Raw genomic sequence first — 13,981 nt, 5'->3', positions numbered from 1 at the left:
CACCCCCGCCCTCTTCCCTGATGAGGATGCATAATATAGGTCCCCAACCCAACCTCTCTTCAGTTTTTGGTGTTCTGCGTCGGTAAGTCTAGTTTCCTGGAGGCAGGCTATGTCAACCGAGTGATGTTTCAACTGTGACAAAATCTTTGTCCGCTTGGCAGGCGAGGTGATGCCTGATACATTCCAGGAAAGTATACGGAAATTCCTATCACCCATGACTCTCCCCACTGCTCAGATCATTATCAAGAAACCATCCTATAGAGAGAGTCCAGGGGCGCCCAGCCTCACCCCAGGACTGCACAAGCACACTCCATTCATACCATGCACAATATCCCAAAATGTACAAGAACCATAGAGAACACAGATAGAAAAACACAATTTGCCCTACAGGTACCGCTGCTGCCACCCAGGAATATCCCTCCCCCCGAAACCCCCCAACACTCCCCGCTGCTCCCATCATGTGGGAGAAAGAAGAGTCACGATAGATGTCCCTCCCAGGGCCACCCCGGCCAGCAAAAGGATATACTCAGGAAATTTTCCAAAACATGGTCTCCCTAGAAAAACGCTTAGGGACAATAACAATCATGCTATACATGTCAGTCTCATAGAAGGCTCAAACCCCAGAGTCAAACCTGTCCTGAATCAGGCCGTTTAAGCAAGGCAATAAATTCAGCAGCCGCCTCAGATGATAGGAAGGTTTTCCAGACACCATTGTGAAGGATCCTCAATTGAGCCGGATAGTTAAACTGGAATCTGACTTTAAGCTCTGACAGTTGTGTGCAGAGGGAGTAAAATGGTCGCCTCCGTTCCTGTAGAGCCAGAGAAAAATCCTGGCTAATTCTGATCAGAGAGCCATCATACTTCAAGGCATCACGTTTATTCCGATAGAGTTGCAACAGTTCCACCTTATGGCGAAAGTTGAGCACCTTCATGATGACAACACGTGGACGGGTCTCCAAGTCAGGACGACGGCCCAAGCGATGTGCCCTTTCAATACGGAGGGGCCCCAGAGAGGAGTGGAATGGCAATTCTTCCCTCAGCCATGTTTCTAGGACCCCCAGCAGGTCACGGTCAGGAATCGACTCCGGGACTCCCAGCAGGCGCAGGTTCGAGCGTCTGGAACGATTCTCCAGATCGTCCAGTTTTTCAGCCTGCGCCCGAACCTGCGCCCGCAACTCCCCCAAATCTGCGCTCTGTGTCACGGAGGTGTCTTCTAAAGTGGAGACCCGTTGCTCCAGCTCACTCGTTCGAGCCGCTGCCGCCGCCAGCAGAGTTTCCACGTTAGTGATTTGTGCCGTAATTATTTCCAGCTTCGGCCCCAAGACCTGCGCCAAGGCGTCCTTGATATCGCTTAGGGCGGTCTCAGTGAGATTCGAGACCGCCGTCGCGGGGCTTGCCGCCATTTTGTTCGCCCCAGGCCGCGCTCGATCACGATCTTTGCGGGCGGATTTGGGTTGCATGTAATCCGTTGATCTGGTTAGATATTTTTCCATGCACCCAGATCGAGTTCAGGAGTCGAAACAGCTTAAAGGAGACTTCGAAAAATCGGCAATTATTGTCGTGGAAACAGGGTAGCCCCGGAGCGAGCAAGGATGCGTCCTCACACGCTCATGGCATCACGTGACTCTCCTTATGTTTAAGTTATAGGTATGAAAAGATGAATGCGGATATGCTGAGACATACTAAGCAATTCAAGTTAATTTGGGGCCCTTTGATGTTTTTTATAGATTCATTATAGTTGTCTTTTCCTTTATTTCTGTTGGTATAATGGATTATTTATTTAAAATTGTAATTAAAAATACATGAATTCAAAAAATATATTTTGGCACAGTATCCCTAGCATTTTAAAAACCAAAGTAAGATCAAGAGGAAACTAGTGCAATCTACTTTTAAAAAATGCCATTGTTCCTCTTAAAACAAGCGTCACCACTGTGTTCTCCAATGGCGACAAGCTCTGACATCTAAAGAAACATGATGGCAGATAAAGGCTAGTTCACAAGCACCCCTACTAACAACATTTAGGGGCATAGTTATCAGTGTGGGCTACCTGTACCACCAAATCATGCTCTTTTATGCAATGAGACCTGGTTACTAATAGCTGGAGTTAAGAGTCAAATAACCCTCCTTTCCCTTAGTCTACTTGCTTGAATTTTTGGGAAGCAGCTCAAAAGTCAAATTTTCTCCTTGAGGCATTGAAGGAAGGGTTCAGTGAGTTGCCTGGGAACGGAAGAGAATGTGGCGTAGTGATTAGAGCTACAACCTTAACACCCTGGGGCTGTGGGTTCAAACCCCACACGGCTTCCTGTGACCAGGGGGGTGCTGTCTTGGGAAGGGTGCAGGCACCCGATCTCCTCTCTGCCCCCGCTGCAAGTGACAGCAGCTTGGGGGTTGCTACTCACACCAGGAACATTACAGAGGTTTGGGGGAAGGAGTGTGTGGAGGTGGGAGGAAGGGGGAGGGGCACCTCTCTCCCTCACTACGCCACTGCCTGTGACCCTGGGCAAGTCACTTAATCCTCCACTGCCCCAGGTACATTAAATAGATTGTGAGCTCACTGGGGAAGATATTTGAAGTACCTGTATGTAAACTGCTTTGAATGTGGTCAGAAAACTACAAAAAGGTGGTATAGCAGCAGTATTTGAACTGGACTTCCCTGGATGGCAAGGCCAGTGCTCTAACCTCCACTACCTAGAAGTTTGCCATTCTAGTAAATGAATATTCAGGCTTTGCTCTACAGACTACTTGAATGATCGCTGAGCTGAAGCAATAACTTTCATGTGGAAACATTAGTAGCAAAGGGAAAACATGAAAACGAAAAGTCTGACTCATGCCTACAAAGAGAGAATGAACAAACACACCTCATTTCTTAAACAGCTGGGTGGTTTCCACATAAGCCTGCTCTGGGGAGTGTATTTGGCCAAATGCCAGAACGTTCTTGCCAAAAGACTGAACCATCCTGAAATTCTTTCATGATAAATGTGCTTTATCTGCAAAGTTTAGACCCTGAAAGCCGTCAGTCAGATCAAAGGTGACAAGGGTGGAAGTAAACAGATAAAAGTGAAGTAAAATTTGGCCAAAGCCCTAACATTCCAGTGGTGCAATGTGATCCCTCATACCTCTCCCCAGGTTCCATACCTAGCCTGGGGGCTTCCAGGATGTCATTGGTCTCCGTGTTCTCTCTCTGCAGGCGTGGCTGAGGATGTGGATTTATCAGAACTCCAGGTTTCCACAAAACTGCAAGGGGCAAACGTAAGAACGTAAGAATTGCCATTCTTGGACACATAGGCAGAATGCTTTTTTGTTTAGGGGGACCCAAAAGCTCCACCCTGGCCCCAGCAGGATCTTGTGAAATGATTACTCCCCCTCCTACCTTCCCCAATAGCTGTCATTTTAAATCTTCGGGCAGCCACCATGCGGCATCAACAACCAGGCTTCATTCCACAGTGACGCTGAGCGGCAAAAATGCAGTGGCTGCCTGCAGATTTGAAATGACAGTGGCCAGGAGGAGGTGGGTGGTGGAGTAGAGCCATAACTGACTTCTGACCACGGCCCCTGTGGCCTCACCTATGCTGGGACAGACCGAAGATCCATCAAGCCTAGTATCCTGTTTCCAGGTCCCAGTGAAAGGTTTGTGTCTGGGGGTGTCACTGCATGGCCTATGAAAGTGCTGCATGACGGATGGCATACTTAATACACAATGACCCTCACAAGTCCTGTTCAAGTTTGATACCTGCATAAACCGACACGTAAATGTTTATCTTATATAAAAGTCTCCGTTTTACAAAGCTGGGTTATGTACATATCAAATGGCAGCTTGCATGGTCTGGGTGTGTTTCTTGGTAGGGACGGGTGTGGGAAGTTCATAGACATTTAGATCCCATTTCAGAAGGGTACTAAACATCTCCATCTTCTGTACTTTTAGGATTTGGCTCTCTGCTGCTACTGAGGGTTGTTGGGGAGGAAGTGGTTAGAGCTAAGCCACAGCACCCCACGCTGCTCTCTGTGACCCTGGGCAAGTCACTTAACCAAGTGAAGAACTCCAAATCCACAAACTCAAGGGACCAAAATACTCCCATATCCTCAACCCTTGAGAAACAGCAAAGGGTGACTCTGAGGCTTTTTCTTCCTCCTTTAGAAATCCTTACAAATTGGTATTCATTTATAAACCTTTAAGCACATATTCCTCTAACAGGCTGTGAGCCAAAGACATTAGAAGCAACACCTTACAAAGGAAGGGTTGTATTTTGCAAGGGTTGAGGAGATTCAAGTCACTTAATCCCCCACCACACCAGGTACATTAGATAGATTGTGAGCCCACCGGACACATAGAGAAAATGCTTGAAGTAAAAAGGCGATATACAAGTCCCAATTCCTTTCCCTTAATTTCCGGAAGGTTTCTGTCCTCCCAAATGGTCACTGAAACAACTTAGAGCCTGAATGAACCAAAAGTGGCCACTCAGTTTCAGCAGTAACCAAAACTAAATGAAAATGCCCCCCACAACCAAAAGAGCCTACCCATTCTGCAGCAGTCTCTCCCTCACAATTACTATTATCCCCAGGCCTAGTGGTTTCTTAGGGGGCAGGAACAAACCTCACTTGTTCTTCCCATGTGCCACTGCTCCAATGGAAATGGTTGCCGAGACGTCCCTGGGCAGCCATCAAGACTGCAGCAGGAGGTCCTAACAGCCATTCTGCGACTGAAACCAGCGCAGGCAAGAGCGATACCTGTGCATATTGTGAAGATAATGTTTTCATATCAATGATGCAGAGCTAGCCTTGATGGCACCTTAGGGCTCCTCCAATGGAAGTCCAATTGACCTCATCGAGCAAGGGATCCAAATAATCCTGCAGTGGGGGTTCCTCTGAATGCCCTGCTCACATCTCAAATTGAATTGGCCGATATTCAATTAGCCAAATTGCATTAACTCTTCTTTCACGAGCCACAGAATCTCTATACTGGTTCTCAACCAAGTCCTGGAAGCAGTGGCGTGAGTAAGGGGGTGGGGGGTGGTCTGCTTTGGGGCACAGGCACCTGTCCTCCTCTCTGCCCCCTGCTCCTTCCTAAACCCCCCCCTGCCGTGCACGTGTCCCTTTCCTTATACCGCTTTATTTTTCCCTGTGTGAGCAGCATTACGAACTTGCTGCTCGCGTCGGTGTCACCTCTCTCTGACATCACTCCCGGGCCCCGGAAGTGATGTCATAAGGATAGCTGACATGATATAGGCAGCAAGTTCGTGATGGTGCTTATGCCTGGCCAGTGAAAAAGGTATGGGGGAAGGAGGCGTGCTTGGCAGGGGGGCGGGAGAGGGGCACTACTCACCCTCGCTATGCCATTGAAAGTTGTGTTTTTAAGGGATGGGATAATGAAAATGCATACATGACCTTCAGAGAAGCCAAGTCTACTCTATGGACATTCGTTATGGATATCCTGAAAACCAAACTGACTTAGACAGTGGCATTTACTCCTAGTCCTTGAGAGATGCCAACATGTCATGTGATCAGGATGGCCCTACTGAATATGCAGAGAGAGAGAGAAAGAGAGATTTGTATACAGTGCAAGCAGTAGGCATACCAATCTCTCTCATGCATATTCATTAGAGGTTTCTTGCTACAACTGTTGAGGACTGGAAGTGAATATCAAAGGGCTAGGGCATTGCTTCCATTATATACAAATCTCTCTCATGCACATTCATTACGGCTATCCTGAAGACCCGACTGGCTGGTGGTTTGGGAACCACTGGAGGGTGTACTGTACTTGAGAAACAGGTTGGGAACGACTTCCATACAGGTCTTCCGTAAAACCCTACAGTCTTGCAGTCCAAAGTGCCCTCAATTCCTGTGATTAATGTTACTGACTTTCAGGGGGCAGAGACCAAACATGGACGTTGTGCCAAAGCCTCACCCGCTTTGCTTGTCTTGGGAGCTGATTGTGTAGTGGAGACTTCGTCCCATGCAGTAGCCACTTCATACTGCTTTGGAAGTAGTGGGTTGCGGTGTCTGTGGTAAAAGTTGTAGTAGTCGTTTGGGAGCCAGTATTCATACTCGATCCCAGAATTCTGCTCTGTGAAAAGCACCTGCAGAGGTGTGGAAAATGGGAAAGAAAGAGCAATCTTTTGAGGTGGATGAAGTAGAGTACAAGTCAAATTGGCACAATATCTATATCAGTGGTCTCCAACTCAAGCCCTTTGCAGGGCCACATTTTGGATTTGTAGGTACTTGAAGGGCCTCAGAAAAAATAGTTAATGTCTTATTAAAGAAATGACAATTTTGCATGAGGTAAAACTCTTTATAGTTTATAAATCTTTCCTTTTGGCTAAGTCTTAATAATAATACTGTAATTCATAGCTAAAGAGACATATGATCAAGAAACGGTTTTATTTTACTTTTGTGATTATGATAAACATACCGAGGGCCTCAAAATAGTACCTGGCGGGCCGCGAGTTTCAGACCACTGATCTATATGAACAAAGAATTTGTCTTTGGAGGCTGCAGTGTGTGGTAGGAAACACAAGAAACTGTTACAGGGTATATGAGTGATTGCAGGAATCTAGTGCAAAGGACCTCACATAGTTTGGTAGACTTAAGAGGAACATCAAGAAATTTGTTTCTCACTGAGAGGGTAGTGGAATACCTGGATACCTGGTAGGGTTTTGCCAGATTTCCTCTTTGAAAAAAAGAGGACGCCTGGCCCCGCCCTGCCCCAGTCTGCCTCTGGCTCCACCCCATTCTCCCCCAGCCCCACCCCCACACAAACCTCCCTGAGCTCAAAGACTGCATTTGGAAGCCTTTGTGCATGCACGGACATGCAATGATGTCACCCGCATGTGTACGTGCTGTGCATGCGCAAAGGCTTCCAGACGCAGCTTCCGAGCTCAGGACTTCCAAAAGCTGGACAAACTGCCGTGTTTTGGAAATCCCTCTGGGAAGAGGACATGTCTGAGTTTTCCCAGACGTATGGTAACCTTATGTCTGGAATACCCTCCTGGCGGAGGTAGTAGGGACAAAACCAGTGGTATAATTAAAAAATGCCATGGGACAAAGAGGATCACTATATAAAAAGAGGGTGGAATCAATCCCAAACTTCAATGACCTCGTTATGATGGGCAGGAGTGATGCTTAGATGGCAAGTTGGGAAGTAAGACCAGTGTCAAGCATAAATGGCAAAGACAACCAAGATCAAGTAGATCACATTCATCTCATATGCTATGGAACATATCAAATGCTGTTGGGTGATGAGTGTGTTTACGCCTAGCCATAATACGAATGAGGCTCTGGCCACCTTGTTGGGTAGACTGGATGGACTTTATGCAGGTCCTTATGTGCCATCATTGACTATGTTTCTATATCAAGGGGCAGAAAATCAAAATGGGAGCAGTCAGTGGTTTTTCAAACACTGCATGAACGTAAGAATTGCCATACTGGGACACATAGGCAGTGAAATGCTTTTTTTGTTTGGGGCACAACGACTTCCCCTCCTACCTTCCCCAGGAGCTGTTATTTTAAATCTTTGGGCAGCCACCATGCAGCGTCAATGAACAAGCCTGCCCCGGAAGTCTTCATTCCACAGCGCAGTGGCTGTCTGCCGATTTTAAATTACAGTGGCCAGGAGGTGGGTGGGGAAGTAGAGCCATAACCAAGCCATAGCCAGAATGAATTGTGGGCAGATGCAGTATTTAACTTGCCACCCAGTTAGCTAACCGAATATTGGATGGTTATATCCGAGTTCCTCAACATAAGCGGCACCCACTTCCTGAACCAAAGTGGCACCCTCTTTCAATCCTCTCCAACATAAACAGTGTCCCCTGTCCCTGGAGGCCCCCCAAGGCCTACGTCAGAATGTCTTTGGTGGTCTAAGGGTTTGGGGGGGGCAGAGGCCTTGCCCAACCACTCCTGCCCATGTGATGCCAGGTCCCAAAATGGCAACTTCTCTTACCATAACATACAGATTCTCCTCAGTGGGCCCTTTTGCCTCAAAGCTCTCCTGGTTGTCCGCAGATCGACGGTATAGAACCTTTGTTCCTGCCACACTGTAGACTCCAGGCCAGTTGATTGACCAGTCTCCATTGATCACATAGCGAAAATTGCCATTTCGCAGAGCTGAAGATAGAAAAGATGAAAGGTAGAAGTTATTAACCTCCCCAAAAATCCATCTGTCCATCCACCAGTGTGGCTATATAGCTTTGCAACTTTCCCTAGTGGATTTATATATAACAGTGTTTTTCAACCTTTTTACACCTATGGACCAGCAGAAATAAAAGAATTATTCTGTGGACCGGCATCGGTCTGTGGACCGGTGGTTGAAGAACACTGGGCTAAGTCATGGGCCAGACCCTGCCCATCTCTACCCAATCTCCACCTCAGACCCCGCCCCATAATAGTACTAATTGCACCTTGCACGTCCTATGCCTCATCTGGTAGCCTTCCCTCTGATGTTGCAACGTCAGAGAGAAGGCTTCCGGTTCAGGCGCAGGACACCCATAGGAGCCACTGCCTGTGGCTTTGTGCACTGAATCAGTTAGGAAGAGGGAGCTGGCTCGAAGATAACACCGCATCGATCGCACCGTGGACTGGCGGTTGAAGAACATTGTTTTGGGCCTGATGCACGTGCTGGCCCTGTGGACCGGCAGGAAATTTCTGTGGACCAGCACTGGTCCATGGACCGGTGGTTAAAGAACACTGATATATAATATACACACTCACACACATATATATATATAGTGTATATATAATGTACACACCTGGTTGGGCTATAGGTCTGAAGGAAAAACGTTAACAAAATGTTCTGCGGACAGAGAAAAGAAGTGCCATTCTTCAAAAAACCTCCACAAAGTTCAGATTTCAACCTGGAGATACATTTCCTTTTTTGGAACAAGATGATGTGTTTGCTCTCCAATGTCCAAAAACTTATGACTTGCAGTTTTCTGCTCTCTTCATACCCCTAATAGGCCTCAGAACTTCACATTCCTTTTCATGAATAGTACATAGAGAAAAAGGGAGACAAAACATGCACACAGAGCTAAAGATAGAACAAAGAAAACAGTGCCGAGGCAAGCACTTGCTTTGCCAAGCTATCCACTGATTACAGATTGCACAGTGAGAAAATATTTTCCTAATGTAATCTATTATCGCTGTAATAAAGAGAGTCCTATCAGCGCATATCATTTCCTCTTCAGCAACATTAGAACACGCCCAGAGTTGTTTGGAAAAGAAGCATGTTTACATTGCCAGCATCGTGGTGTAAGTGTTCTAACAAGTAGTACCTGGGGTTTCTTTGACTAATCCGTGCCACTGACACTTTCAGAGGTGTCAACAGAGGGATGCAGTGAATATTTCCTCAGCCAAAACAGCTAAAATAGGCAACAACTGCTCTAATAACAAGAGCTCAAATTTAAGTCACATCATCAGTGTACACAGCACTGTACAACGCGAGTCTCTTTCTCAAATAGCTTCCAGGCTAAATTTGTCCAAAGAAAGGGATTAGGGACTATTCAAGGGCACACAAAAGTGAATAGCTGACAAAGGATTGGAACCCGAGTCCCTAGGATTGTTATGTCAAATGTGCTACTTATACAGCTCAATTAGATGTTTGGCTTTAAGTTATCAATTAAACTTGGGATAACTCTTGAGATCACATATAACTCTTACAATGATCGGGGAAAATTCAGATCTGACATGTTTCGTGTGTTACGCTTTATCAAGGATCATTTCCCGCAACAATTCCATCACCATCCGACCATTTAACCAAGATAAGTAAATTAAATGATAAAAGTTTTGAATAACTTGACTGAATTTAGCACTTTAAAGCACTTTGAAGCACTTTATAAGATTGCACTTTAAGTATGAACAATAACATCAATATATATAAAAACTATAATGAGGACTGGTGAGGAGGCAACATGTTAAGCTAACCACTGTGATAATAACTTGAAAGGCATGTTGTGTTTGTGAGGACCGGTGAGAGGTTAAAGTTCAAGAAGAGTAATAAGAAGAATTTAAAACATTACTTGGGATTCGAGGTTGTTTATGATTTATAGAGCTCAGCCAGAGCTGGTTTCAACACTGTGCCATTCATATAGAGTTTCTGCCAGCCTGATGCCAAGTCCTTCCATATCATGTGGGCAGAGGAAAACAGAGATACCAGGTCTCACTCATTAGGGGAGTGTCACACTCATTCACTCTCGCACTCTTTGAGCTCTATTTCTCAGTCATCAGAGCTTCAGTATCAGTGCACTGATCTTGATCATTGCTTTGATGAGAGGAAAGCCCTTTAGAGAAGTTCAGGCAGTCCTCGAATTACAGACACCCAACTTAAGGGCTAGATTCACTAACCTGCCCGAATCGGAACAATCCGTTTCCCTTTCGGACAAGTCCGACAAATTCACTAATCTAAAATATGCAGATGGGGGCAATCGGAGGAACGCCCCCATCTGCCTGCATGGATCGCGCATGCGCAGACCCGTCCGAGCCGCAACTTTTTTTATTTTTAACTTTTGTGAGCCTGTGGGTTTAACCCGTTTTGGGTTTCAACCACGGACCTGCACTGCAGGGAAGGGCGGCAGAGTGCAGCAGGGGCGAGGAGGCAGGAGAGATCGGAGCAGGCAGGCGTGTTTGGGGCTGCAGGAGATGGGGCTGACAGGTTAAAAAGCAGGGCAGCAGAAGGCAGGGTAGTTGCAAAGGGTTTCAGCCACTGGTCCTCAGCAGTCGCTTTTTGCGAGCCCAGTCGGATCGAAAAAAAGTTTAGTGAATCGCGTCCCTGCCTACTTTGCATGCAGTTCCCCTCAGTTGCATGCTAGCACCGGAACTGGATCGCTACACAGGCTAGTGAATACTGCAGGAGGGAAATCTAGTCGCAAAGGGCTCATACACCGATCGGTACACGATCGGTTTGCTTAGTGAATCTAGCCCTTAGTACGACTCATACTTAAGAATGTGGTTGTGGCTTCATTTGATTTCACTGAGCGATAATTCCAGTGGCATAGAGTTCCAATCAGAATTTAAAACTTGGGGGTCACGTGATGATGCGCTGCTGAATGGTGGCTCTTTGCCTGAGCTCTGACCTTCCCCTGCATATTTGAGCCGTTTTCTGCCACATGCAGCGTTCAGATTAACTTCATTTGCAGTGCATCGGATCCGGGGAAACCAGGGGTGCTAGGGGGTGTGCAAACCGGCGGCAGAACAAGTACCTGTGTGGTGTTATGCCCGCCAAGGCCCTGTGGCTGCCGAAGTATAAGCAGACTGCGCTTTCCTCTAAAATGGCATCGGAGGGCATCCTGCCGCGAACTACGATAGCTCCTCAGGACACGCTGTGGGAGCTGACACGGCATCTCTCAATGCTTATTGAAGATAAACTTACCAAATTCCAGGTGTCTGTGGATGAGATTAAGGACTTCACCAAGTGCCATGGATCCCAGATCTCCCACTTGGAGCAGCGAGTCTCGGCCCAGGAGGACCATTACAATCAGGATACCGGCGCCTGACCGCCTTAGAAGCTCAATGCTCTGATCTCTGGGCACGACTGGAAGACCAGGAGAACCGCAGTCACTGGAACAACTTGCGGATTCTGGGGCTACCGGAGAGTGTTAAAGAAGCCGATCTTTGGCGCTTTGTGGGACAATGGCTGCTCCAGCACGTGTGCCCTGATTCAGCTGGTGAACGAGCGGTTGTGGAGCATGTTCATCGCATCGGGAGTCAGCACCAGGGGGATACCTGTCATAGCCTGGTTCCTGAATGCCGCCACCAAGGACCGAATCCTGGCATTTACCGCAAGGCAGGCTCGCTAGAATATGAGGGCTCCAAGATCTTGCTCTTCAATTATTATTCACCGGCAGTGGCTGCCAGCCATCGCGCTCTGGCCCCTTATTGCTTCGAGCTGTGGAATACGGTTCACTGTCCTGTTTCCGGTCAAGGTCCACATCCAGGCAGCAGCCAGGCCCTGCGTCTGTGACACGTTGGAGGCCCTCAAATCATACACGAAGGGCCTGCGGGGAGCAGAGTCCTTGTGAATTAAGGGGATCGGTGCGTGATGACTTCGATGTGAACCTGGGGTGGGGGGGCTGTGACTTGTTTGTTTGGATACCATCTAGGATTACGCTGGATTGCCCCCCCCCCCCACCTCTGCCCTGGTCTGCCTGGGGGCTGGCTCCCGGATTTGGTCCCACTGGGGTATGTATGTGGGATGCCAGGACAGATCTTTTTGATGTTCTTAACGGTTCTCCTATGTATTCTGTTGGTATGTTTTTGTGTTCTCCCTGGCATTCGGGGGTTTTCTTTTTCCCTACCCACTCTGGCCCGTGTTCTGGAGTCCTCACTGACTTATGGCCTCAGTATTGCTAGGACTTGCTGGGCGGACTTCGGAAGGGACTTCTTCAGCCCACTTTTGCATCCTGTGTGTATATCTCTGGGGGTCCCGCAGCAGGGCCATGGAGGTGGGGCAGGGGATTTGTTGTTTTCTACTTGCTTTTTGATAGATTGGAGGGGTTTCTCTGCACTGCCCTTAAGTTGTCACATTGCTAGTTTTCTTGTTAGGTAGTTCCCTGTGCGCTCTCTCAGGGGAGCATTACCATTCCTACTGTTAGTGGCCGCACTCTTCACTGCTTACCATGTGGATTTCTGTTTTTATTCCTTCTCTCTTTGGGTGTGGGAAAGGTTGGGAGTGGGCATTTACTTCTTTTTTTTCTTATGGTGGTTGGGCTAGGGAGGGTTGCTTTGGGTATTGGGTGGGAGGTTGAATGGAGAGTGGGTTGTGAGTTTTTGTGGTGGGCTATGTTTGGGGTGGGAGTATGGAAGGCTGCATGGATCATGGGGGTAGGGGGGTGGGGGTTGGGGGGATACCCCTCAGCGACTTGGGTTGTCTTTCCTTTTTCACTGGAGGCCCAGCTGGGAGGTCTTTGGAAGAATCAGTGCTGCATACCTGTCAGTTTACTCTTCTCAGTATGTCACATGGCTACGGCTGACCTGATTTGTATTACCCTTAATGTGGATGGGCTCCACTCACCCATTAAACGAAAGAAGGTCCTGTGCTTCTTGAAACGTGAGAGGGCATCGGTAGCATTTTTGCAGGAGACGCACCTCACCGCCAGTGAACACCGGAAGCTGGTGAGGGATTGGGTGGGTGAAGCAGCGTATTCCTCTTATAATTGTAGACAGCAGGGAGTAGCTATACTTATCCATAAGGGTGTGGTAGCTGTTCCTCACAAGATCATCACTGACCCTCAGGGCTGCTATGTCATATGGGCCGGTACCCTCCAGGATCGACCTGTAGTTCTGTGCAATATTTATGGGCCAAATGTTTACTCTCACTCTTTTTTTCAGGGATTCTTGCTCTTCTACTGGCTCTGCCAAATTACGAATTCATCGTTGCCAGAGATTTTAATATCACTAGTGATCCGTCAGTGGACTGCAAACCTCCCCGGCTGGTGCAGAGCGATAACGGGCAGATCGGCGTGAATTTCCTGATGGGAGAATTGGGCCTTGTGGATACCTTTTACTCTGGGGTGCATCATTCGCATTCCCGGTTGGATTATATCTTACTTTCGTCCTATTCTTTGGGAGGGTGGTCCATACTCGCATAGTTGAGGTCCCTTTCAGTGATCATGCTGCTGTTACTCTTACTTTGAAATGGCCTGACCGCGCTCCTGACCGTATCTGGCGCCTTAACCCCACTCTTTATCTGGATAAGAAGTTTCACACCTACCTCACAGAACAATGGGCAGCGTACTGTGCTACCAATCTGGGTGGGGAAGTGTCTGATATTATATTCTGGTAAGGCGTACTTGAGGGGGCGGAGTTGGTATCACTCACTAGACAACTGCGTCTCTGCAGGAGCGTTCTCCTCTCATAGCCCTCTGCGGACTCCCGTACTGCGTAGCAGGCTGTCCGTAAAAAGATTGATGCTTTGTTGAATGCACAGGCCATGACTCATATCGATGTTTATAAGTTTAGGTCATATCAGTGGAGTAACAAGACAGGTAAATTACTGGAC

At 47.6% G+C, this 13,981-nt stretch overlaps 1 protein-coding gene across 2 annotated transcripts in view; it reads right to left on the bottom strand.

The window, feature by feature from the left end:
• Positions 1-13,981, bottom strand: part of ADAMTSL5 (ADAMTS like 5) — a 155,669-nt gene that overhangs the window by 17,323 nt on the left and 124,365 nt on the right. For both annotated transcript variants that reach the window (XM_033920325.1, XM_033920324.1), the window contains exons 9-11: positions 7,934-8,097; positions 5,903-6,074; positions 3,136-3,234 (exon numbers count right to left, since the gene is read on the bottom strand). In XM_033920325.1, coding sequence (XP_033776216.1) covers positions 3,136-3,234; positions 5,903-6,074; positions 7,934-8,097 — 435 coding nt within the window. The remainder of the gene's footprint in view (positions 1-3,135; positions 3,235-5,902; positions 6,075-7,933; positions 8,098-13,981) is intronic.

This window comes from Geotrypetes seraphini, chromosome 14 (genome assembly GCF_902459505.1).
Source record: "Geotrypetes seraphini chromosome 14, aGeoSer1.1, whole genome shotgun sequence".
Lineage (NCBI taxonomy): Eukaryota > Metazoa > Chordata > Amphibia > Gymnophiona > Dermophiidae > Geotrypetes > Geotrypetes seraphini.
The sequence above is the reverse complement of the archived record's forward strand: the minus strand, read 5'-3'. Positions and strand labels throughout refer to the sequence as shown.